The 27,545-nt window shown below is 42.7% G+C and overlaps 1 protein-coding gene across 3 annotated transcripts in view; it reads left to right on the top strand.

The window, feature by feature from the left end:
* HACE1 (HECT domain and ankyrin repeat containing E3 ubiquitin protein ligase 1) overlaps positions 1-27,023 on the top strand; it is a 90,366-nt gene extending 63,343 nt beyond the window's left edge. For all 3 annotated transcript variants that reach the window (XM_065400729.1, XM_065400728.1, XM_065400727.1), the window contains 5 exons: positions 10,748-10,879; positions 13,664-13,762; positions 14,038-14,108; positions 26,342-26,455; positions 26,921-27,023. In XM_065400729.1, the coding sequence (XP_065256801.1) occupies positions 10,748-10,879; positions 13,664-13,762; positions 14,038-14,108; positions 26,342-26,455; positions 26,921-27,023 (519 nt within the window). The remainder of the gene's footprint in view (positions 1-10,747; positions 10,880-13,663; positions 13,763-14,037; positions 14,109-26,341; positions 26,456-26,920) is intronic.
* The last annotated feature ends 522 nt before the right edge of the window (positions 27,024-27,545 follow it).

Here is a 27,545-nt window from a genome sequence, read left to right as displayed (position 1 = left end):
TCAGTCTAATGCAGGGGTGGGCAAACTTTTTGGCCCGAGGGCCACATCTGGGTATGGAAATTGTATGGCGGGCCATGAATGCTCACAAAATTGGGGGTTGGGGTGCGGGAGGGGATGAGGGCTCCGGCTGGGGTTGAGGGCTCTGGGGTGGGGCTGGGGATGAGGGGTTGGGGGTGCAGTAGGGTGCTTCGGGCTGGGACTGAGGGGTTCAGAGGGTGGAAGGGGGATCAGGGCTGGGGCAGCTGGTTGGGGTGCAGGAGGGGGTCAGGGGTGCAGGTTCCGGGCGGCGCTTACCTCAGGCAGCTCCCAGAGGCAGCGGCATGTTCACCCTCCAGCTTCTACGTGGTGGCATGGCCAGGTGGCTCTGCGTGCTGCCCTGTCCACAGTCACCACCCCTGTAGCTCCCATTGGCGGTGGTTTCCGTCCAATGGGAACTGTGGGGGTGGCACTTGGGGCGGGGGCAGCGTGCGGAACCCCTTGGCTGTCCCTCCGCATAGGAGCTGGAGGGGGGACGTGCCACTGCTTCCGGGAGCCGTGTGGAGCAAGGCAAGCCCCCGACCCCGCTCCCTGGCGGGAGCTTGAGGGCCAGATTAAAACGTCTGGGGGGCTGGACGTGGCCCTCAGGCCTAGTTTGTCCACCCCTGGTCTAATGATTTAAAAGTCAAGGACTCTGTATCCTATGTCAGTTCTTGGACATACCTATTCAGTAAATTATTTTCTTAATGACCTGGATTTGTATTGTATAACTTAATGGCTCTGGCAGATTTGAAAAATGCCTTTTTTTAAAAAGGATCCAAAATATGTAATAATTTTATACTGCAGTCTTTCTTCTCCAATAAGTTTAGAATATTTTTCTGTAGTCTACAGTGTAATTGTTTTTGTAATTTAAGAATAAAAAATTGCCCTTTACTAAAACTTGTACTAACATCTGTAGGAGGAGGGAAATTCAGTCTCTGAAGAAGTTCATTATTGTGTGTCCAGTAGGGGGGTACCTGTTGAAAAGTAATATCATCCCAACCAATTCAGAAAGTCATGGGGCACAAAGGGAAAAAAATGATGCTAATCCAGTCCAGTAGAAGAGGGATGTCAATTGAGAATGACACATACTTATTTCAAACAAACATTTAGTTCAGCAGAACTAAAAAAAAACTGAAGAAATTTGTATGGATGGTGTTGAAAATAGGATATACAATTTCAATAAAATAGTCTATAGGTTGCTATCCAACAATGACAACTCACAGGGTCACGTGCTCTCATGTGGCTTATAATACGATCTGTGAGGAGCAAGATCATGAACAAATGTCACACAGGAATGTGCATGCTCGCACTGAAGTCTCAGCATAATGCGTGGCCCTTTTTTCAATCATTTTTTCGCACCTGGCTTCCTCAAAGTGTTAACTTTTATTGATAGTTGCTCTCTATTCTGTCCTTGGCTATGTCTTCAAATGTATTGTTCTTTATGCTGCATGAGGTGAGTTTCGACTTATGGGTGTCTCTTTGAAGTGTTTTGTTGACCACCCATACTGTGCTTTCTATGAGAGTGCCAGCTCATAGAAAACTTCGTTTTCTGGAGTATGTTGTTGCCCACTCTGATAACATGATCTGTCAGGCTAAGCTGAGCTTTGATCATTTACTTGGCCTCAACTGGCCTCAATTACTGTTTTTGTTCTTTCAAGGATATTAATGTTTGAGACTTTGTCTTGTCAGTCGACTTTCAGAATAGAGTGGAGGCAGCATGTGTGACATTTTTCAAGTTGCTTAATGTGTCTGTGGTAAATTGTCGATGTTTCACACCTGTCTAAAAGGGATGCTATTACTGCTGCGTTGGGTATTATCAGTTTTGTTAAGTATTGGATGGTGTGCTGGTTGAGTATCCTATGGCAAAGTCTTCTGAAGGCCTGGCTTACCTTTTATATTCGACTTAATCTTTCATGATCCAGCGAACCATCTGTTAAGATAGTACTGCCCAGGTATGTAAAGTTATTGACCGTCTTTGGCTTAAACAATCAGTGGTGATATTTGGCTGGTGGTTGGTTGGAAGAAGACTTGTTTGTTTTTTTCCAGGCTGATGGTGAGTTGAAACTGTTTAGTTGCCTCAGAGAATCTGTCAAGGATAAGCTGTAGATCGTTTTCACAGTCATCCACAAAAAGGTCTTCACATGAATTCCTCAAGAATTTTTGTATTTGCAGTAAGCCTTTGGAAATTGAAGAGTTTTCCATCAGTTCCGTACCTTACGTAGATGCCCTTTGGAAGGCTGGACTTTGCGTAATTCAGAACAGCTGCAAAGAAGAGACCAAAAAGGGCCAGTGCCAGCACACAGGCTTGCTTCACTCCTCCATTATATATGGGAAATTGTTTAAAAGGTCACTATCTGAGAGGACTTGACCAGTCACGTCTTTGTGAAATTGATATATGATGTTGGCAGATTTGGTGGAGCAGCCAAACTTTTCTAGAATTTTCCAGAGGCCATTTCTGCTCACAGTATTGAATGCTATTTTTAGGTCAATGAAGACAGTGTACAGTTCCGTGGTTTTGTTCAGTATTTTTTTTTCCTGAATCTGTCTCTCAACAAAAACCATGTCTGTGGTGCCCTGACCTGATCTAAATCCACAGTGGCTCTTTGGTAGAAACGTATCTGATACTGTTTTGACAAACTGATTGAGCAAAATATGGGTGGTGAGAATTTTGCTACTAACAGATAGCAGGAAAATACACCAGTAGTTACCACAGTCAGAGTTGATGCCTTTATTTTTGTATAGTGTAACTGATTGCATCTTTGAAGCCCTGAGGAAATTGCTTGGCTTCCCATCTTTGATTTCATGTAGATAATTGACAGCATTTAGGCCTGAAAGTTTGACAAACTTCATTTGTTTGATAGCTCTTTGCACTTCCTCAACGGTAGGTAGGTGGGCGATTTCTTCATATATGGGGTCAATTCCTCTAGCACCTGTGGATTGATAGTAAAGGGTGATTCAGTGGCTCAGTGAAGTGTTGTACTCATCGTTCAGAGATGCCTCACTTGTCCTTGATTAAGGTAGATCCATCTGAATTCTTTAGTGGAGCTGGTCCAGATTTTGATGGGCATAAATAGCTTTCAGGAAATCCTAAAACAAGGTTATGCTAGTATTGACATAATGCAGTGTTTCTTCTGCTTTCTTTTCCCACCAGTTTTCCTGTAGGAACGAATGCAGTCTTTAAACCTTGGCTTGCGGGTACCTGAATTTCTTTCTTTAATGTTGGTTTTTGTCATTTTGCCAAGACATACACGTTCTTTTGCTTGAGGATTTTTTTCATTGAACCAATCCTGGTGCCATCTTTGATTTATGGCTAGAATATCTTCTGAACCTTGAAGAATGGCCGATTTGAATATATTCCACTTTTACAGTACAGTATTGGTTGATGATGTAATGTTATCAAACTTTCCCCTAAGTCTTCCCTTAGTTTTTCTTGAAGAAATGGATGTCTCTGCTTTGCTATGTTCAATTTTAGATTTAATATCTTCAGCCGAGGGGCAGCAGCATGTAATTTAAAAATGACTGATCATTGTGTGGTGAGTCCAGCTGTTCACCCCTTGCATTGCTCTGGTGATATCAATGTCCCTTTGCCGTATAATGACAGTCATTCAGGTGCCAGTGCTTTGATCTCAAATGCATCCAAGAGGTTTTATATTTGTCTGCTTGCTTAAATACTGTGTTGGTAATAGAGCTCATGCTCAGCACACTTGCTGAAGTAGGAGACTATTGCTGTTCATTTTTCCAACTCCATTGGTCTTTATTACACCATTCCAAGCCTCGCTATCTTTTCCTACTCTGGTATTAGTCTCCCATGGATAAATCTTTCAGTGACTTCAGAAAGCTGTTTCTAATGGCAAAATAAATGCCATAAATCCTTTCTTCCTCTGCTGTTTTCTCTTTCCAAAAGATGATTAGCCACCTCCTAGTTCAGCGAGCCCCAAACTTTTGACAGTCGTGCCCCCCCCCCCCCGTCCGCATCCCCCCATCTACCTGGAGCTGGGAGCGGGGACATGGCTCGGGGGTAGGGAGGGGGGAGACACAGACAGGGTAAGGGGGCCAAGGGTGGGGCTGGGAACGGTGCCGAGGCTGGGGACGGAAGCAGAGCTGCAACTGGGCTGTAGTGGGGGCCAGCAGCTGGCCCATGGCCAGGTGCTGCTCCGCTCCCAGCCTTACCCCTAGCCTTCGCCCCGGACCAGGAATGGAGCTGTGGCCAATGGGCGAGGCTGGGGGCTGGTGGGGGGACCAGGAGCAGAGCCATGCCAAGGCTGGCAATCGGGCCAAGGCACAGGGCCAGGAGCCAGGGACCTGGCTGGGGGCTGGGTGGCGCTCCCTGCCTCTATGGGGGCTGGTCTGGGCCCTGTTGCGCCCCCTCTGGATGTTCCTCCATGCCCCCCTAGAGGGGCACACCCCACACTTTGGGGACCTCTGTCGTAGTTCCTTTCTGGAGCCTTCTTCTGCAAGTCATCTTTTGCTGAGGGCAGCCATATTGATGCTCCATCTTGCAAGTTCCCTTGCAATTAATAATGTACACCTTTCAGGTCTTGATGTGTTATCCATTAGAGTCCGTATGTTCCATATCCCCATGGTGAGAGCTCTTGTTTTGCTTACAGAATGACCACATGTGTGGATGATCCACCAGATGTGGTAAACTGTCCAGATTAGAGTTGGGCAGGCAATATTATGACACTTTTGCTGGCCTCTTCCTTTATGGGGGTGAGCAGTGCTGTCTTAAAAGGGGCTATTCAGTCACCTAGGATGTTGCCTAACATCCTTGGTGCCAAGGATGAAGGTTTGTGACTGACTTCCGGTATTCACCTACACCTGACACTTCACCACTTGGCGTTGCTGGAGGGCTTCCTTTCTATGATGCGTGAAAGGCAATCTTGGTCTCTTGGCTGCTGAAGTCAAAGACCAGTGGCTTGAAGGGTCATAAAGACTGGTAACTTCATTAGCTACATTGGATAGCCACTGATGTCTTTGTCAAGCGGTGCATATATCATGGAATGTTCCTGCAGTACCTTTCCCTCTGTTGAACCAAAAGGACTCCTCTGCCCTGTCCACCAAAGCAGATTTAGTACAGATTCATAGAGTCTAAGTCCAGAAGGGATCATTGTGATCATGTAGTCTGACCTCCTGTATAACACAGGCTGTAGAACTAGAGCATATGGTTTTGATTTAAAAATTTTCAGTAATGGACAAGACACCATGACCTTGGTAAGTTGCTCCAATGGTTAATTACTCTCATTGTACTTTACATCTTACTTTCAGTCTGAATTTGTCTAGCTTCACTTCCAGCCATTGGATCATGGTATACCTTTCGCTGTTAGATTGAAGAGCCTATTATTAAATATGTTCCCCATGTAGGTACTTACAGACTGTAATCAAGTCACCACTTAAACTTCTCTTTGTTAAACTAAATAGATTCAAGGAGCTCAGTCGCTATGAGGAAGGGTTTCTGATCCTTCAGAGATTCTTGTGGCTCTTCTCTGAAGCCTCTCCAATTTATCAACCTATTTGAATGGTGGATACCAGAACTGGACATGGTATTCCAGCCGCTGAGGTGAAATAACCTCTCTGCTCCTACTTGAGATTCCCCTGTTTGTTATGCATCCAAGGACTACATTAGCCCTTTTGGTCACAGCGGCACACTGGGAGCTCATGTTCAGCTAATTATCCACCACAACCCTCAAATCCTTTTCAGTGTCTTCCCAGGAGAGAGTCTTCCATTATGTAAGTAAATGTTTACATTTAGCCCTATTAAAGTGCATCTTGTTTGCTTGTGCCCAGTTTACTAAGCGACGTAGCTTGATCTGTATCAGTAACCCGTCCTCTTCATTATTTACCACTCCCCAATTTTTGTGTCATCTGCAAACTTTATCAGTGATTTTGTTTTATTCCATGTTGTTTAATAAATTCCATGTTGTTTAGCGGTACCCCACTAAAAACACACCCATTTGATTATTTCCTGTGTATAGATACATTTTGAGACCTATCAGTTAGCTAGCTTTTAATTCATTTAACGAGTGACAGGTACATTTTATATATTTCTAGTTTTTTTATCAAAATGTCATGTTGGGACTAAGTCAAAGTATACTACATAAACGCTATTGCCTTAATCAAGCAAACTTTTGTAATCTCATAAGAAAAAGATATCCAGTTAGTTTGATAGACTCTGTTTTCCATAACCCATGTTGATTGTTGTTAGTTATGTTACCCTTCTTTAATTCTTTCCCGTATCAACTGTTCCCCTATCGTGCCCAGGGTCAATGTCAGACGGACAGGCCTATAATTACCTGGGTCATCCTGTTTCTTTTAAAATATTGCCACATAATGAGCTTTCTTCCAGTCTACTGGAACTTCCCTGGTATGTTAACTTACTGAAAATCATCATTACCAATCCAGTGAGCTCTTCAGCCAGCTTTTAAGACCCTTGGATGCAGGTTGTCTGGAACTGCTGATTTTAAAATGCCTAACTTCAGTAGCTGCTGTTTAACATCCTCCTTATATACAAATGATTTTTTTTATAGCCGCCTTTCCTTCCCTGTTAAATTAGTTTTGTGTTTTTGTTTTTTAAAATCATTATGGCCTTCTTCCTCGACTGTGGGATTGTGGCTTTTTGGGCATCTAGAAAAGTGTTCTTAGCCCATTCCCAGTCCCATGCATGTTGGAAATAAGTATTTCCAGAGGTGTGTCTCTCTCTCTGTCTCTCCATGGGTTCCCTCAACCTGTTTTAGCCTGCCATTCAGTGGTGTCCTTGGAAGAGACTGGAATCTTGGTTGAAGATGTACTTAAGTAACCCTTCTCCTCTTGCAAGCACTTCACAAACATTTAACTAATCATTCATCTCACTCTTACGTTACTACTACTTTTACACTGAAAAGAGAATTTCTTCCAATTTTGAAGAGACTACCAATTCCTGTTAGAATAAAGTATAAGGGATTTCTTTGAAATTGGGCAGTCTTTCAAAATAGGGATATTTTTTTAAATGTTGCAAAGAGTCCTGTGGCACCTTATAGACTAACAGACGTATTGGAGCATGAGCTTTCGTGGGTGAATACCCACTTCGTCGGATGCATGACATGACTGGGAATGGGTTAAGAACACTTTTCTAGATGCCACAATCCCACAGTCGAGGAAGAGGCCATAATGGTTTTAAAAAACAAAAACACAAAACTGATTTAACAGGGAAGCGAAGGCAGCTATAAAAAAAAAAAAAAATCATGCATCCGACGAAGTGGGTATTCACCCACGGAAGCTCATGCTCCAATACGTCTGTTAGTCTGTAAGGTGCCACAGGACTCTTTGCTGCTTTTACAGATCCAGACTAACACGGCTACCCCTCTGATACTTTTTAAATGTTGTCACTTTAGACTTACAATAGAACCTCAGAGTTACGAACACCTCGGGAATGGAGGTTGTTCGTAACTCTGAAATGTTTGTAACGCTGAACAAAACATTATGGTTGTTCTTTCAAAAGCTTACAACTGACCATTGACTTAATTCACCTTTGAAACTTTACTATGCAGGAAAAAAAAAATGCTGCTTTTAACTGTCAAGGCTGCTTCCCCACTCTGAACTTTAGGGTACAAATGTGGGGGCCTGCATGAAAACTTCTAAGCTTAACTACCAGCTTAGATCTGGTCCGCTGCCACCATTCCCAAAGCTAATTCCCTTCCCTGGGAAGCCTTGAGAAACTCTTCACCAATTCCCTGGTGAATACAGATCCAAACCCCTTGGAACTTAAAACAAGGAGAAATTAACCATCCCCCCTCCTTCCTCCCACCAACTCCTGGTGGATCAAGATCCAACCCCCTTGGATCTAAAAACAAGGAAAAATCAATCAGGTTCTTAAAAAAGAAGGCTTTTAATTAAAGAAAAAGGTAAAAATCATCTCTGTAAAATCAGGATGGAAAATAACTTTACAGGGTAATCAAATTTAAAGAGCTCAGAGGACCCCCCTCTAGCCTTAGGTTCAAAGTACAGCAAACAGAGATAAACACTCTAGTAAAAGGTACATTTACAAGTTGAGAAAACAAAGGTAAACTAACACGCCTTGCCTGGCTGTTTACTTACAAGTTCGAAATATGAGAGACTTGTTCAGAAAGATGTGGAGAGCCTGGATTGATGTCTGGTCCCTCTTAGTCCCAAGAGCGAACAACCCCCAAAACAAAGAGCACAAACAAAAGCCTTCCCCCCCCCAAGATTTGAAAGTATCTTGTCCCCTTATTGGTCCTTTGGGTCAGGTGTCAGACAGGTTACCTGAGCTTCTTAACCCTTTACAGGTAAAAGGATTTTGGAGTCTCTGGCCAGGAGGGATTTTATAGTACTGTACACAGGAGAGCTGTTACCCTTCCCTTTATAGTTATGACATTAACCATGTTAATTTAAATGAAACAAGCACAAAAACAGTTTCCTTACCTTGTCAAATCATTTTTACACTTTCCCTTCATTTTTTTAGTAGTTTGCTTTTAATACAGTACTGTACTGTATTGCTTTTTTTCTCTGCTGCCTGATTGCGTACTTACGGTTCCAAATGAGGTGTGTAGTTGACCGGTCAGTTCATAACTCTGGTGTTTATAAATCTGAGGTATCTCCATTGTATAAATGGGGAATTGGAGGCAGAAAGGTTAATTGATTCTCCAAGAACCAGATGCTTAGATGCTGTGGTGATGGGTATGGTATAAAAACTTAAGTAGAAACTGTGTCCAAACTTGTTGTTTTGGAACAAGACAGTGTCACAGATCTGGCAGAGTTCCCCCTGTTGGACTTTCACTAGACAGCTGTGAGGGGATTCAAATGCTGAATTCTCTGTGCCCTTCACTTGCTGGGACTGGGCAGAGCTTAGGCACTGTTCGTGGCTTTGGGCCTCTAAGCACACACTCGAGAGGCACACTTTGTGTCTGATGCCCCTCATGGGAGTGGGGACTCCATTGTCCCATTGCTTAAGCCCTGAAACTAGTGCAGTCTCCCCCAAACATCCCCAGCAGCTCTTGAACAGTCCCCAGAATCCTACCAAAGGTGTGAGCCTTCTGGTTTACAGTTCACCTCTTGAGAGGTTTGAGAGCCAACAGACAGACTTTGTACAGGATCCAGAAACACCATTGTTCTCCACTTAGCACAAGAAATATACAGATGTGTACAAAATAAACACACCTATATAAATTTCCCTGTCTTGGGTTCTTCGCCATTTTGAGAGTTCTTTGCGCTTGGGCAGAGTCCCCTGGGGTGCCCAGGATCCTTTCCCTGCAGCTCATGACTTTTCCTCAGAAACGTGGAATCTTTCCAGCTCAGCTTGCTTTCTCTGACCTTGGTTGGTGTCACAGTTCAAACAGACCTCTGCTACAAAAGCATACTTGTTTCTTCTACGCCTGCCCCAAGCTTTCTGTCCCTCTAAAAGGCTTCTCCCCGTGAGTCCTTTTTAAATCCTCCTCTGTCACCTCCCTCTCTTTGTTCTGTTTGGGGAATTTTCCAGTCTCTCTACTTTTCCATCCTTTCAGACAAGTTGGAGGAAGCAGCGTCTTCCAGCTCCAGTCAGCCTCCTTAGCAAAGCAATTTTTTCAGTCCAGCACACGTTAAGGTTAATGACTTTCCATTGTCCCTGGTCTGGTAGGTGTGCTACAGTCCATGTTAGCACATGATGGATTCCACGTCCACATAGAAGAATTCCCCGATTAAATTTTTATAACAACTTTATAACATCCAAGCAGAATTTATAAACTGTACATAGATTCCCCAAATCATCACAGACATTAACTCAGTTAATCTGTTTGGCAGGTAAATCTGGAAATACCTTTTTTTTTTTTTCTTCATAATTAGAAATCATGTATCACTTGGAGCCAAAGTTGATTTAACTTAGTTTTGAGAAGTCTTGGCGTAAGTTTAGATTCCCAAGTAGAAAGATGTCTACATTGAGTAAAGAGAATGTGTTGAAGACTTAAATAGTGTGCATCAAGATGAGCTGGAATAGACTGGCAAGCTGTGCACGAGCACATGGTGCTGTGTTCATGGTCCAGGCAGTGTAAAGCTGGAAGAGGCTGTCTTTCTGCCCCCATTTGAAAGTCCCTTTTCCTTTTTGACTGCTCCATAGTAGTAGCAGTTTGAATGATAAAAAGGGCCTTGTTTCATTTAGTGTGTATCTTGGAAGGTGGATAGTGAGAGGTTCCCACTTGCAGATTGCTTAAAATGTGTGAGGTACAGTATTTCAGTGGTGTCCAACTGAATATTTTCATATTGTAGGTCTTTTGTTTTTCTCCTGTTTAGTTAAAAAACGAGAAAAGGAAATTCCATCCAAACTGATGTTTGAGGCTGTATTGTTCATTCAGTCAGAAAATGACAATGTAAAATTCCATTAACATTCTTGGTCTAGATCCAAGCCCCTGCTGGGACTGTGCTGCATTGTCATTCCAGAAGTAGTCTCCAAAAACATGCCCCACAAGATATGGCTGTGCTACATATATTTGTATGGGCAAAAAGGAAATAGAAGGGTGCTTGCGCAAACTTTGTAGGTGTCTTTTTTTTTTTTTTTTTTTTTGAGGCCTTTTGAAAATGTGGCCATGTGTGCTGCAGTTGCTAGCCTCAGTTAGGTGAGTGAAGAATCCATTCAAAGCCGCAGCTAGAATTTGCTTTGAATTATAATCTTAATGTAGGCAGGACTATGTTCGTGCATATGTATGTTTATATATTTTTACCATAAAATATCTCATTTTAATGTTCTCAATATCTTTCATTGCAGGCTGAGTATGTCCAACTTGTTACTGAACTTCGAATGACAAGAGCCATTCAGCCTCAGATAAATGCTTTTTTGCAAGGATTTCATATGTTCATACCACCTTCTCTTATACAGCTTTTTGATGAATATGAACTGGTAAGTAGCAGAGCCTATATTTGTAACTGACAGCATTCAGCACTTCATTGCTAATGTAACGAGGTAGAAGTAAAGCTCAGTGTTTTGAAAGATAATTTGATATTCATGCTTTGGTTTTCACTTCTATAGACCTGCTCTGAAACTTCTGTACTTGTTCACTCTGATTACCTTAGGTGAGCATTTTCCTGAAAGATGGTAGTATTGATCACTCATTACAAGAGTAAAGTCTTGCTTTGTAATACCCAAGATAGAAAGTGAATGTCTTGTGGTGTCCATAAATCCCTTCAGTAAACATCAGGAAACGTTCCTATTGCCTAGTTTATTTATCTTCACCCACTTCCTACTTTCTGAATCAAATTTACTTTCCTAAAAAATCTTTGTGTAGTTGCTCCATTTTTCATTTCTGACTACATATATACTTAATACCTTGGAGAAAGTGACCACCAGTCAGGGTCTTTTCTGCCTGTTTTCCATGATATTCCACGGTTGTTTCCCTATCTGTTTGGATGTTTCTCCTCTTTCCTTCTTCCTAAGCCACAAAGTCACTTGGTGTAAAATTTTCACAATGATTTAGGAGCCTAAGTCTCACTGAATGTAAAAATATAGATCATACTGTAAGCATTAAATATTATTTAATGTAAAATTAAAGATTTTTTCCAATTTAAGATTGGAAATTCTACGTATACCCGAGTATTGTAGTTAAACTAAACACCCAAATCTTTTACTAAAACCAGAAAATTCAGAGCAGAAATTCCACAAAAATCCTTCTTATGCAGCCTTGCCCCATTTATTTTATTTTGAAGGGTAAATTAGAGTTCCAGCCTCCACTACGTACATGTGCTGATGTTACAAATTTATAAAATGCCCTCATGTTTTTCTCCTGCAAAGTATATGTGTATTTGTGCACACATTTGGGGTGTCATTGGAGGGGGAACAGAGAAGCCACTGAAAATTAATTTCCTTCCCTTGTTCTCAAAGAAATACAGACTTCAATTTCTTCAGCATTTTGTCCTTTGTCTTGCTGGTAACCTAAGATCCTGGTGTACATAGATAGTGCACATGTGCACACACATGTAAGCTCAAATACAATTCCAAGTTGTCATGTTGGGGACACCAGTTCATTAGACACACTATCTGAAGGAGTTGAAATATTGCCCCGTGATTCGTTATATATGCTATTTTTGGTAGAATGTTGAAATTACCCTCCCCTCCCCCGCCCCCCCATATTGTAGATTATGCTATACTGCCAGTCCACTGAGTTCTAATTAGAGGCCTTCACAAAAGTTAAGCATTTTTTTCTTCTGTCCCCTTTCAGGGATGCTTTTTTGATCATTAAGTATATCCTCCCCTCACTCCTGTTCTGTCACTGTCACCTTGATTAAGGTGGTGGGGTCAGTCTAGAACCCGATCTTCCATCCTCACATCAGCAAGGTGTGTCAGACAAGTGTTAAGAACACTGTGCCTCTTTTGCTCCCTGTCCTTCTCTTCTCCACAGTGCATTCAGCTCCTGCTGGGCAAGGAACAAAACACAGCTTTAAGCTCCAAATTTGGCCTTCTGAATAGTAGTTTGTGGTACAACCACTAACCTGTGCTTCTATACATTTAAAAACTGATATTGATATTTTAATATAGCATTTAAAATATTATGTTAAAATTATAATAATGTTTTATTATTATTAAAAAGGAAAACCTGTCATTTCAGGTGATCACTTACAGGCTTAAAATTTCTTAACCTGTAAAATCTTTACCAGGTCTTATTGTATAGATAGCAACTGATCCAGACCTTTCAAAATGAAATTAACAACTCAGTCTTCCAGTTATGCAAGTGTTTTGTTTTTTAATATTCAAGTATGCTTTCTAAGAGGATTTTTTCCTGTATCAGAAGTCTGTGCAACAATAAAACACAAAGGATTTCTCATTCTGATATAAGGGATTTAATGTATTTTATATTAAGGTTGAATATGTAGTTGTGTAGTATAGTGTAGACCAACTTGGCAGCCCTCATACACTTAACTATTCCACTTAGAATCTGTTTTATTAAAAAGGGATTCTGGTGGCTATGAGACAACGCTTTTACCTACTTTGACACTGTATCTTTGACTTCTAGTTTCATATCTAAAATATTAAGTTGTCTTAGTCTGGAAGTAATGAATTAGTAGGGTGCCCCTTCTCATTGTCTCAGCGTAGGTTGATCCTCCAACTCAATGGATTTTTGGCATCACTCTACTGAGAACAGCCTGTTTAGAAAGATGCCAGTCTTCCTTCTGTCTCACAGAGATTTGGATTATCTCTGCCGAAAAGGATGAAAGTTGCTTCTCCCTTGCCAGGAGAGGAAGCCAAAGAAAAACGACCTCTAGCTGTGGCACTAGACTTTTCCAGTCAAGGAGAGAGGTTTTTCAGCCAATTCATTTCTGTGCATTGGAGGGCTGGTAGTCTGCAAAGATCCACCTTGCCTGCAGGATGGGTGGATAGGTTGGCTCTAGTGGAACTCCAGTACCAGGACTGTACTAGCTCCCTTGCTTACGCTGCACTGATGACTTGCAGGTGGAATTAAATAATACACAAAGGTTTGCCTGTCTTTTTTTAAAATGTAGGAGACTCAAGGATCTTGTATTATAAGCTTTGATATCTTATTTATTATTAGGAGTAAAGTATTGAAAGGAAATTGGAACAGAAAAGGCGTTTTGGTTTCATTCAGGATTATTCTTTAATTAAAGCAACTGCACTCTTCAAAATTAATTGTTTGTAGAGAAGACTAATCAAGATTTGTTTTTCCCCCTGAAGGAGCTGTTGCTGTCTGGTATGCCAGAAATTGATGTGAGTGATTGGATAAAAAATACAGAATACACAAGTGGCTATGAAAGAGAAGACCCTGTTATTCAGGTAAAGTCCCAGCTGAATGGATGGAGAATATTGTATTTTAATCCTTCAAAGTTTTTGCTACTTTTGGATGAAAACTTACATTAACCAAAGTATTCCTATAAATCACTTAAGATGGGAATGTCTCATAATAAAATGAGGTATGAATCTGACTCGGAGCTAATTTCCATAATTTAAACCATAAATTTTTAAATGTGCCCATATTTGTTTATATCTTTTTTCAAATTTTAAAAAAAAGTTTTTTCATTTTCCATTAAACAAACTTATTTTTCATTTAGTGGTTCTGGGATGTTGTAGAAGAACTAACTCAGGAAGAGCGAGTGTTACTATTACAATTTGTTACTGGCAGGTGAGAAATATTTCTGTTTATATTGCATATATTACAAATACTCTAGAGTCAACTGCACTGCAAATGGAAAGACACATTTCATGACCAAGAACTGTTTACTTAACTGGGCAACCTGAATACTCACTTAGGAGTCTGTTTGTTGATATGTAAACAGTTTTACTGTTTGTTACCACCAAAATGGCTAATTAGTATTTGTCAACACTTACTGTAATTTTGGTAGTCACTTAGTTTTATTTCATCACTTATTCCTGTGCATTATACCTCTTGTGTGGTTAACTTGCTATCTGTAGCTATCATAGATATTAACTTTTGCCCATTGTTGTGGTATCTGAGAGTTTTACAAATATGTACGTAAATCCCTATCTGAACGGGCAGTTGTCATACTGCTCTACCATAGAACACTCTTGAGTGTCCAAACTCCTCTTTCTTTCCAAGTTGGTTCTTTTATTGGCAGTTAAAATAAACAATGCAATATAAAGTTTCACTCCAAACTAGGCTGTTCCAAGAGTTTCCCCCCAGGATGACTCTGTCCCAAATACTAGTTCCTTCTGTTATGAGTCACTTGTGTCTCCCTTTTAATGGGGAAGTTATATTCAAGCAGGGGTTAAGGAGCTCCACCTGCCATAGGGAGTACATGAGTCAGTGAATGTCACAATTTCCATGCAAGGTTCAAATACCTGGTTGCAGGGTAGGTCAACAGAAGATCCTGTTTATACCACTTAAGTGGTCAGTGTGTAGGCCTAATTTTTCTCTTGCCCTTCTTTCTGGGAGGCAGGTAGAATTTAAAAGACAAGAAAAATTACTTCTGTCTTCTCTCCCACATCTTTGAAATGGCGGAGTAGTGGATTTTTCTTTTTACTGTTAATTTTGTGGGCAGGCAATAAAAAGAGGGTATTGCATTTTTCCCTGGAGGGAACCAAGTTTGTGGTCATCCTTTGGTCTTGTGGCAAAGAGTTCCACAGCTATAGGTGGCCACCAAAAATGTCTCCAACCCCCATTAGTCTCATTGTATCTATTAAGAGCTTCACTATCTCCAAGGATCATGGTCAGTTTAGGGGTTATTAGTGAGAGTCTTGATCTGTTCTTCCATCCCCTGCAGAACTGACTCCTGCAGTTCTACCTGCATTACTTCCAGGTCTCAGTTTCTAGCGTTTCTAAATTAGCGAAATCTGTTTTTTGCATTAGTCCAGTTTTGCTATTCCTAAATCCAGAATGGTACTTTGAAAAGCACTGGTTTGGGATATGTGCTCTAAGTGGAATCCATTGTGTTTATAGCCTTGTTAATGAACTAGGGGGGATTCTGACACGTGTCCCCTGAAATTGACTAATACCAGCCTTGTTAGAACAGTGTTTGTTTTGTTTACAGATCACATACTGCTATGATGTTAGAGCTTTTTTTAACAGTAATTAAATTTATATTGTTGTTGATGCCTTTAAAGCTTAGGACTGGAACTTGGCAGAAATGGCTCAGATTACTATTACTTTTCTGCTATGATGTATCTGCTTATGGTCTGAGGTTTCGGCTAAGCACGGCTGGTGATGGAAACCTATTGTTTCTTCAGTGAGCAAGAAATCTTCTTGGCCTTTGAGCATTATAGATAGGCTTGGAAGCATCAGCTTTTTATTGGTAAATGTCGGTAAACGTCAATTTCACTATACATGCACAAACCGAAGAAAAAATATTTCCATTAATAATAATTGAATTTTACAGATAGGGAAAGTAAGAAAAATTATGCTTGATAACTTAATAGTTTGATTTAAGGATATTTACTTTGTGTATTTTGACATGTGGTGTTGACCATTTGTGTTTTAATGGCTATAAAGCTTTAACTTTTTTGAATCTCAACGTCTATCATTAAATAATTGTCTGACCTGCCCATTGTTTGTTCCCTCATAATCTTGCACAACTGTGAAAATTTAAATCAACATTTGAAAAAAATGCTTAAAAATAAACCAATATTATCCATTGAAATTTATGAAAAAATAAAATAAAATCTAATTCTGCCAAGCTTAATTATAGGCAACAGTGAGAGGACACTTTCAAAAGCTACCAGAGCTGACATGTGCACATATAAATCCAGTGACATCTCTGGAAATATGGGTGTCTGGGCATGAAAAATGTAGAAGCAAGGTTGAGCGGTCTATTAGCCAAAACTCTAGTCATAATATACATAATACAAACAAGTGTACTGAGGTCTGATTTTGTATTTATAAAATACCTGTCAACAAACTCTTTGCAAACCCCTTAAATTTTTCCACCTGGATGCTTTGCATTTTCCTGAATGAGGAATTTGTTTTAAGAGTCTGCATTTGCTGGGTAGCACTTTTCATTAAGAATTTGCATTATTTTTTCATTCCTCTCATTCCAGCCCGAGTATACCTTTAGTGCTACTTAAGTGAAAAATCAGATATCCTTTTCCAGCCAGAGACCATAAAATGTATTCAATGGATCTAGTAAAAAAAAATTATGATAGTAGCTTTAATGTTTCATTGACGTCTTTAAGCATATCTTAAATGTCTTTTCCTCTTGCAGTTTTGCCTTCACTTAGGAGTAATGGAAGTCTGACTTTTGATGATTTCAGTGTAAAACAGTATAATTTTAGATATACTGGGAAAGTCCTTTTTTAATAGGCTGTTCTTCATGTTTTCCGTAACACATGAGTGGCACAGTTTGTGCAAAAACCTCCAGGTGACACTCAAGAGAAGGTGATTAGGTGGTCCTGCGCATACTCCATGCCCTTTGATTTTTGGATAGTTCTGGCCTAAACTCTGTGGTAAGGCCCTCTGGTTTCTTTGATGCTGTAAACTAGAAATTCTGAGGCAGCTTCAAGTAAATCCAAAACCTGAGGTATTAATTGAATTAAATATGGAAAGGAGTAATGCAATCACTGCAATGTTGCTTACTGGTGGCTTTTATATCCATTTTTTTAATTCTGTGTCTAAATTTTCAGTGACACAGATTTTTGTATTGACAATAATGGAAATGACATGAGATGCCAAGCCATAGAATCGGTAGCTAATAGCTGGATGAATGAGAGACTTGTTGCTAAGTTAGAAGGCCTGAGTTTTATTTTGTATTTGAATGTGGAACTCTAACTGTTGGTAGAGCAAAATATCATCATTCTCAGGAGGAAAAATCATGTTGGGGAGATACAAGCGGTAAGCACATTACAAGTGGATACTTTTATAATCTTTTCTTGTAACCATTCTGAATTGTAGCTCTAAGCACAGTTCCATTTGAGAAACTTTGTTACTGTAGAAGGTATAAGCACAAGCCTATATATCCATGGGTGACCCTAAATACTGGAAGAAGAAAAGTTGTCTGCTAAATCTCATTGTGGTGATGGTTTGTATTGGTTATCTGTTGGATATGGATAACTGGTACTGATATTTAGCATGTAAATATTTTTGAAGTACCATTAATTGGATTACTGTTAGACTATAAAATCCTTTATTTAGTCACAAAACATACATGGCAATGCAAGCCCTCTCCTTTTCCACTACTTCACCCAGTAGGCTCTAACCCTGTTTGAAAGAGAGAGTGCCACCTAAAATTGAGGAGGTATTTCATTCTTCTTCCCCATTCAATCCTTGCAAAGACTCAGTGTTTTTTCATTATTTTGCAAGCCTATTTTTAAAACTGTACCTGAAATCCAGAATTTTAAGTCGTATTCAAATTCTTTAGAAGAATGTCCTTGTTTCAGATTATTTTATTCTAATACAACTCTTACTGAACAGTATTTTAATATTCCAAGTGAGGGTCTCATAGTAATGTCATTTATATTTTAACATCTTCATGTGCACTTTTTACCAAAATAAGAATTTAAGTTGATATAAAATAATGGCTGTATTTTTATTATACTTTGTGACTTTTCATTAGTGAGAATTTGGGTTGAGGGATCCTTTGGAGTTATGTCTCTATCCGGTTGTCTTTTTTTAAAATTGTTTTTGAATACCATGGGAGGGGATCATGTCTCCTGAGAGAAAACACCACTACTATACAAAACAAAAAACAACACTCCCCGCCCACACCATTGAACAGGTTTTTATACCACAATTTTAAAGATGGCCTCTAATGGTATAGGTACTATGTGTGAGTCTCGCACTAACCTACAGTATGAATCACATTATTCAGGGTGAGAATGGATTTATAGTCAAGCTTACAGAATTTCTTTGGTTAATATTTTTCTTAGTGTTCCACAATATTGCAGTAGGTAATTACTCTATTAAGTCACTTTTCTCTAATATACTGGCTTTACTGTGAGAAATACCACACTGTTAAAGTCTTGATTCTCTTATAAAAGCCAAAGCTCTGGAAAAGACATGTCAAGAATATTTGGTAGATTAACTTACTTTTATAATGGAAGGGTAGTTTTTTAACTGATGTTTCTTCAACTATAAAGACAACAGGTTTATATATATTAGGAGAATCATCGAGTGCTAACAATGGGCAAGTTACTCAAACACATGCTTGCATCTCTTATCTAGCGTTTAAACAATTTAACAGCTATCATAAATGGGACAATCCCATTTTCAACAGCATTACAGAAAACATGAATGAGGCAATGAGATTTTCACTATTGGTGAAGATTGGGACCCATTGCTAACAATCATTCTTCCTTGAGTGATTGCACATGTCCATTCCACTGTAGGTATGTGTGTGCCTTGTGCACAGTTGTCAGAGAACTTTTTCCCTCAGAGGTACCTGTTAGGGTGGCTTGAGCACCCTCTACTGCTGCGTGCCAATATAAGAGGCTGGAACTGCCCCTCATCCCCCTTCAATTCTGTCTTACAGCCAGTGACTGTGGTTAGAGCACTTCCAGTCTTGCTATCACAAGTTTAGTTCCCTCACTCTCTGTATATAGTCTTTTCCATTTAGTACTTAGTGAGTGAGCTATATTATATAGTTAAGTTTCAGTTGTTAGGTCCCTTTTGGACCAAATTTGATTTTCGATATTAGAGCCATGCCTTACTCTCCAGGTTTCAAGTCTCACCGGTCATGTGCCAGACTGATGCCAGTCAGTGACCCACACCCCAGCTGCCAAAAGTGTCTGGGGTCCCACATCAGTGACAGGTGACACAAAGCCTTACTCAAATAAAGACAGAGCAGCGAGACTTAACTCTCTCTTTATGAGGGTGGCACTTCACCCTTCATCAGAGCCATTGGGTTCAGAACATACTTAGACCATCAGTGCAGAGTGTGCCTCCCAAGCCATCTTTGGCACCATGTTCTGTATCTACAGTACCTAAGAAGAGAGAGAGATCTGCCAAGGACATGGTACCTTATCCAGTAAGATCTTGGTACTGAGGTCAGCTAAAAGAAAGATTTCTAGGAGGGACTGTGAATGGAAACATTCCCTGGAGTGCTCCACTGCTGCAAAGCGAGGTTCAACAATTCCAGAACCAGTGTCAGGTCTGTCGAGGCCAGCCCCTGAAGTTTCTGTTTCAGACCCAATCCTGGTACTGAGGATCCTGGAAGTCTACGCTACTGACAAAGAGTTACTTAACCCCCTGGCACCGGTGTCCCTGGCAGTGCAGGAAGGGTTCCAGCTGCTACCGGTGTCTGGTCTCTACACCAGCTCTGCAAAAGCAGGTGGCGCCAATGTCGCTCCCAATACCTAGGAGGCTGGTACAGTCCAGGGGCATGCCACTGTTAATATCACCGGTATCACCATCTCTGGGTTCAGCTAAACTGTCTCCAGTGCACAATGATTCTGCTCGACCGTTCTCGCAGGACTGAGTCATCTTTGTCAGATTTGGAAGTGGGATCTTTTGTGTCCCATACCAGACGGGAAGTTTGCCCTCCATTAGAGCCCTGGAGTCCATGGAAGTCAATGCAGTCTCAATAATAGGTACATTGCAAGTGACAATGGTCTGTCAACCAGGGTATCCACCACCCCCATACCAGTGATTGCTCTGGACACCATGGAGTGTCCTTCCCTCTGCTAGGACCTTTCCTCACCCATCTGAGTTGACTTTCTCAAGGATGCACTGAGATCATTGGCACCACAGACAACAATTTTGGAGGCCTAGTACCAGTACAGGTACTGAGGAACTGGAAGTCTGAGAGCTCCTCCCTGCAAGAGACAGACCAGCCATTGCCTCTGCATCCTGGTGCATCACCTTCCTTATCACCAAATGAGGCTGTAGAGATGGTGAGTGATTCACCACCACCAGAGTATTACAAGGGTCACCAAGAACTGCTTAAAAAGGTGCCCTCTGTTTTAGACATTCTGGTGGAAGAGGTCCATGAGAAATCCCACAAACTGGTAGACATTTTACCTTCTGCTGGATCCTCCAGAGTGGCTGTTCTGATTTAATGAAGCCCTTCTGGAACTGGTTAAAATGCTTTGGCAGATCCCTTCTTTCCTCTTGCCTATGATAAAATGGGCAGAAAGGAGATACTCTGTCCCTTCTAAGGGCTTCAACCCTCACTTGCCCCTAGGCTTTGGTGGTGACAGCAGCTAATGAGCACAAGAGGCAGCGTCACCAAGCATCAATGCCAAGGAGCGAGGAATAATTTTATTCAACAGGAGGTCTACAACTAAGAATTGCTAACCTGCAAGCTCTCCTAAGATGCTAGGACAGTGATACACAGACTATGGCTTTTGAGCCACAAGTGGCTCTTCAATGTCTCTCCTGTGGCTCTTTGCAGCACATATTAAAACACTGTGATTTAATTATTAACCAGTCTAACTTATTAACCAATCAGGAAGCTTATACTCTGTTATTAACCAATTGTATTTGATAAAATAATACTTGCTTTGTCATTTTGTTGTGAGAATAATATATATAAAAACTAGGGCTGTCAAGCGATTAAAAAAATTAATTGTGATTAATCGTACTGTTAATAGAATGCCATTTATTTAAATAGTTTTGGATATTTTCTACATTTTCAAATATATTGACTTCAATTACAACACAGAATACTAAGTGTATAGTGCTCAGGGGCACGGGTGATTTAAAAGGGCCCGGGGGCCCCCAGTAGCACAGCGGAGCTAAGGCAGGCTTCCTGCCTGCCCTCACTCCACGCTGCTCCCGGAAGCAGCTGGAACGGCCCTATGGTCCCCGGGGATGGGCAAGGGGTCTCCGTGGGCTGCCCGTGTGCCAACTCCGCAGCTCCCATTGGCCAGGAACTACGGCCAGTAGGAGCTGTGGGGGTGGTGCCTGTGGGCAGTGGTGCGTGGAGACTTCCTGGGTCCCCTGTCTAGGAGCCGCTGCCAGAGGAGTGTGCCGGTCGCTTTTGAGAGCCGCACAAGGTAAGCACCGCACCCCTCCTGCACCCCAATCCCCTGCCCCAGCCCAGAGCTTGCACCCCCTCCCACACCCAAACTCCCTCCCAGAGCCTGCATCCCCTCCCATACCCCAACCCCCTGCCCTAGCCTGGTGAAAGTGAGTGAGGGTGTGGGAGAGTGAGCGACAGAGGGAGGTGGGATGGAGTGAGCAGGGGGCGGGGCTTGGAGAAGGGGCGGGACAGGGGCGTGGTCTCAGGGAAGGGGCAAGGCAGGGGTGGGACAAGGGTCTTTGGGTTTGCGCAGTTAGACAGTTGGCAACCCTACTGGGCGGGCATGGGGAAGCCCTGGCTGTGCCAGAAAAGTGTGCACGGCGAGCAGCCAGCAGCTCGCTGGGCACCAGCCAGCACAGGTGCAGCACTGCCCAAATGTCAGGCAGACTGCGTCTGTGGCTTGTGCTTGTGTGGGGGCCCATTGACTGTTCTACCCTGAGGCCCAGAATTGCTGTTGGCGGGCTTGGCCCCAGTCAAGGTTCAAAATTGTCAGAGACCTGGTATGGGTAACAAGTACCTTTTGTGGTGCAAAATGCCCAGCTAGGACTCGGGACTCTTCAAGGATGGCTAGTGTCAGTGTACACCCCCTGTGATCGTCTAGGCCAGGGGTAGGCAACCTTTCAGAAGTGGTGTGCCGATTCTTCATTTATTCACTCTAATTTAAAGTTTCGCGTGCCGGTAATACATTTTAACGTTTTTAGAAGGTCTCTTTCTATAAGTCTATATTATATAACTAAACTATTGTATGTAAAGTAAACAAGGTTTTCAAAATGTTTAAGAAGCGTCATTTAAAATTAAATTAAAATGCTGATCTTACGCCACCAGCCTAGGGGTTCTGTTCACCTAGGCCGGCAACGGGCTGAGTAGGGCCTGCGGCTGGGACCCCAGACCTGGGGGTGGGTGTTTCAGGGGTCAGGGCAGAGGGCTGGAGGAGGAGGTGCAGGGCAGAAGGCTGGGGTGTGTGGGGGGTGTAGGGCAGAAGGCTGGGTGTGTGTTGGGGTGTGGGGGGTTCAGGGCAGAGGGCTGGGGGTATGGGGGTGCAGGGCAGAAGGCTGGGTGTGTGTTGGGTTCAGGGCAGAGGGCTGGGGGTGTGTGGGGGGTGCAGGGCAGAAGGCTGGGGGTGTGTTGGGTTCAGGGCTGGGGGTGTGTGGGAGTGCAGGGCAGAAGGCTGGGTGTGTGTTGGGGTGTGGAAGGTTCAGGGCAGAGGGCTAGGGGTATGGGGGTGCAGGGCAGAGGAATGAGGCTGTGGGGGTGCAGGGCAGAAGGCTGGGTGTGTGTTGGGGTGTGGGGGTTCAGGGCAGAGGGCTGGGGGGTGTGGGGGTTGCAGGGCAGAGGGATGGGGGGTGCAGGGCAGAAGTTTGAGTGTGTGGGGGGGTTCAGGGCAGAGGGATGGGTGTGTTGGGGTGGGGTGTTCAGGGCAGAGGGGTGGGGGGGTGCAGGGCAGAAGGCTGGGGTGCTTGGCTTGTGGGGGTGCTCCCAGCCCCCTGCCCTGAGCAGCTCATGGCAGGGGGCTGGAAGGGATATGCCCTGTTCCACCCCCTTCCCCCAGGCTCTGTCCCTACCTCTCTCTGCCGCCTCCTACGGAGCTGTGTGCACGCTGCCACTCTTTTCCCTCCCCCTCGCTAGGGCCATCAGCTGATTGGCCAGGGACGGAGAGGAGGCGGGGCCGGAAAGCACCACACTGGGGGAAGAAGCGGGGGAGGGGGAAAGCTTGGCTGCCGCGGAACCAAGCTTCTGCCTCCTACCCCCACAGGGGAGAGCAGTGGGCGGGGGGGCTGAGTGGGGCTGGGGCCGGGACCGTGGCAGGGAGCTGCGTGCCGCTCAGAATCGGCTCACATGCCGTGTTTGGCACGCGTGCCGTAGGTTGCCGACCCCTGGTCTAGGCAGTGATTCACATTCCAGAGGTATTTTTGTCCCTTCTGGACTGGTGGACAGACCCTCTGAATGTTTGCGCGGGAGTTCCCTTCATTTCTTCACAACCAATGTGCACACTGGTCACGGATGCCTCATCCCTGGGTTGGCGGGCACACATTAGAACCTCTTGAGTTGTAGTCCTCACAGGATCTGAGGACTCATATAAACATCAAGAAACTACATGCTGTCTAGCCTTCTCTGCCTTTAATCCACATATTCTGGGAAAAAGTCTGTTAGTTATCTTGTCTGTTAAACACTATGTTTTATGTAAACAGACAAGAAGGTTCATGTTCCTCCCAACTGAGCCAGGATGTATGCATAACTAACTCCATTCACCTCAAAGTTGCTTGCCTCCCAGGAGAGTAGAACATGTTGGCAGATCACCTACCCCATGAACGGTCACTACATCTGGACATGGGCAGGTCCATCTTCCAGCTGTGGGGAACTACTCAGGTGGATCTGTTTGCAACAAAGACCAATAGAAAATGCCATCAATTTTGCTCCCAAGGTGGTCTTAGTCTTAGCTCTTTGGACACTTTCCTGCTATCATGGATGGAACTCCCTACTATATGCCTTTCCTCCAGTACCATTACTACTTAGTCATATTTGAAGCCAAGCAGGATCATTCTTGCCTTAGCACCAACATGGCCTTGGAAACACTGGTCCTCGACCTGTTAGCATTGTTAGTGAGGCAGCCTCTACTTCTCCCATTAGATTCAGATGTAATTTTCTCAGGACCATGGCCATCTGCTCCGTCCCAACCTACAGACCCTCCACTTGATAGCATGGATGCTTCACGGCTAACACCATGACTTGCTTGAAAATCATTCAGGAGCTGCTTCTGAAAGCCTGCAGCTAGACAGACTTACCTGGCCAAATGGAAACATTTTTCTAACTGCTCTCAGCTGAGAAATCTCTCCAGTGCAGGCTTCCACATTTTGGGATTATCTGTTGCCCCTAAAAGGGCAAGGTCAGACAGTTAGTTCCATTAAAGTACATCTGACAGTGATTTCAGCGTTCCATCCTCCAGTGGGTAGTTATGGGTAGGGCCCTACCAAATTCACGGTCCATTTTGGTCAATTTCACGGTCATAAGATGAAATAATAAAATTTACAATCTATTTAAATCTGAAGTTTCACGGTGTTGTAATTGTAGGGGTCCTGACCCAAAAAGGAGTTGTGGGGGAGTGTTGCCAGGTTACTGTAGGGGGGGTTGCGGTACTGTTACCCTTACTTCTGTGCTGCTGCTGATGGCAGCGCTGTCTTCGGAGCTGGCAGCTGGAGAACAGTGGGTGCAGGCCGGGACCCCAGCTCTGAAGGCAGAGCCGCCAGCAGCAGCGTAGAGATGTAAGGATGGCATGATATGGTATTGCCACCCTTACTTCTGCGCTGCTGCCCGCAGAGCTGGGCCCTCAGTCAGCAGCTGCCACTATCCAGCCGCCAAGCTCTGAAGGCAGCAGCGCAGAAATAAAGGTGGCATGCTATGGTATTGCCACCCTTACATCTACACTGCTGCTGTCAGGGTGCTGCCTTCAGAGCTGGGTGCCCAGCCAACAGCCACCGCTCTCCAGCCGCCTAGCTTTGATGTCAGCACAGAAGTAAGGGTGGCAATACTGCAACTTCCCCTAAAATAACCTTGTGACCCCCTGCAACCTCCTTTTGGGTCAGGACCCCCAATTTGAGAAACGCTGGTCTCCCCTGTGAAATCTGTATAGTAGAGGGTAAAAGCACACAAGACCAGATTTCACGGTCTGTGACGTGTTTTTCATGGTTGTGAATTTGGTAGGGCCCTAGTTATGGGGTTGGGAAAAAAGCAATCTACTATCAGATTTCTAAAAGAGTTGAACAGATTATACCCTTGAGTATAAGAACTTGTTCCCCCATGGGATCTCAACCTTGTGCTAACAAAATGAATGGGGCCTCCCTTTGCACCTCTTGCGACATGCTCTCCCTACTCTACCTCTGTGTGAAAGTGTTTTCTCTGGTTGCTATAACATCAAGGAGAATCGGTGAATTTTGAGCCTTGGTTTCAGAACATCCTTGTACCATGTTCCATAAGGATAAAGTTTACCTTTACCCTCACCCAAAATTCTTGACCAATGTGGAAGTTTCCACATTAGCAAATACATTGCCTTATTGATGTTTTTTCTTGAAGCATCACATGCATACAGATGAAGAGAAGCTTTATTTGTTGGGTGTGAGGAAAGCATTGGCCTTCTCCTTGGATAGCACCAGACCCTTTAGAATGTCAGTGTGGTTATTTCTTGTGATTTGTGGACAGGGTGAAAGGCACACTGGTTTCCACTCGGAGGATTTTCTCTCGTATTTATTTGTGCTGCCAGTTAGCTAATGTCATGCCAACCCTGTGATTACTGGCTCATTTGAGTAGAGCACATACAACTTCAGGAGCTTTCCTAGCGCAAGTACCTATTAGATATTTGCAAAGCAGCAGCCTGGTTATCAGTACTCACTTTTACTGCTCATTATGCAGTTTCCCATCAGTCCAGGAACAATGCCAGTTTTACGATGACTGTCCGAGCCCACCTCCATGTTAATCTGCTTTTGAATCACTTATAATAGAATGGACATGTGCAATCACTTGAAGAAAAAACTGTTGCCTACCTTTCTGTAACTGTTGTTCTTTCAGATGTGTTGTACATGTCCATTCCACAACCTGCCCTTCTTCCCCTTTCTATCAGAATCTATCCAGTAAGAAGGAGCTGAGGAGGCTTGGGGGTGACTCCGCCCTCTTCTACCAGCACGCAGTGGGGCTTGGCAGTAGAGGGTGCTTGAGCTGCCCCAGTAAGTACTGCTGAGGGGAAAATGTTCTCTGAGAACTGTGTACGAGTTGTATGTGCACCTCATATGGAATGGACACGTGCAACACCTCTCGAAGAACGATCGTTACGGAAAGGTAGCTAACCATTTTTTAGCAGCTGGTCATTAGCAGTGGCAATACAAGATTCCTACAGTGTGCTGGTTTTTCAGCTCCCAAGTGCCCTTTTAATGTGTTGTTAATCGGTGGATGCTTTCAGTTCCAGGGTTCCTCATGGTGGCTTTGCCCATATAATGGGTGGCAGTGGATTGCAGAATTTCACAATTGCAGCTGTGCCATACACTCGAAATTTGCTACCAACATCAAGTACATGGTATGTTAAATAGCCTCATTTAAATGCATTAAGAAACTGAGCAGAATCCTTTCATTGTTTTCATTATTTGTTTTACACTTCAGGTGCAACCCTCTTGTACAACCTAATTAAAAGGAAAACCTAAAACTGGTTGTTAAGCCATAAGTAGTTATATATTTGAAGGAAAAACCTTAACTACTCCCATGTAGTTAATGGAAGGCAGTACAATATCACTAAGGGATGCTTCAAGCTAAATTACTATATTGCTTTTTACTTTAAACCACAAGGAACTTATTTTCCTGCAGTACATTTGAATGCAGAAGGGTACTGCAATGCAGCAGTGCATTTTTTCATAAATATGACAACTTCAGGGTTTTCTGATTTGAATACATATTTGAGAGGACAATTTCATGTTAATTACCTAGTACAAAACAATCACATTTTTACTCCTGCTTCTCATATTTAATGGCGATGCTTTTATTTTAGTATCAACATGCTCAAGTTACCTGAATACCCAAGCAAAGAAATCCTTAAGAACAGGCTTCTTGTAGCATTACACTGTGGAAGCTATGGTTACACAATGGCATAATGAAGTCTGGAAAACTCATCTGACTACTGATGCGCAATTCAGAGTGGCAGAAGTAATTTTGGAAACTGTCAACACAAAAGCAGCCTAGATGCTGCGACTCAGAGCCAGGGCTGACTTTTTTTTTTTTTTTTTTTTTAAATTAATAAAGGATCTGTTTCCTGTCCATTATGTTGTGTAGTCTGTGATACTGTTACATGACTTAAATTTCATAGTACACTGTATCTTTGTTTTTTAATGTTAGATTAGTATTGAAAGCAGTATACTTTCATTAGCATTAACATAACACGAAGAAGAGTGGGTTTGTCAAAATGTTTCTCACCAATTTTATTTCTGATTCTCAACTGTGTGGATGAATGAGATTTTCTTTTAGTTGACCTCCTCCTCACATGATATGCTATTAACACACACACTTGTATTGTGTGTCTTGTTGCATGTAAAAGTGCCATTTATTTTTGCAGAGAACACTGTATAGAAAGTTTGATTTAGATAGTGTACAAAATGACAGATCTAATGTATTTTCCC

This window comes from Emys orbicularis, chromosome 3 (assembly GCF_028017835.1).
Source record: "Emys orbicularis isolate rEmyOrb1 chromosome 3, rEmyOrb1.hap1, whole genome shotgun sequence".
In the NCBI taxonomy this organism is placed as follows: Eukaryota; Metazoa; Chordata; order Testudines; family Emydidae; genus Emys; species Emys orbicularis.
This window is presented reverse-complemented; position numbering and strand designations above follow the sequence as displayed.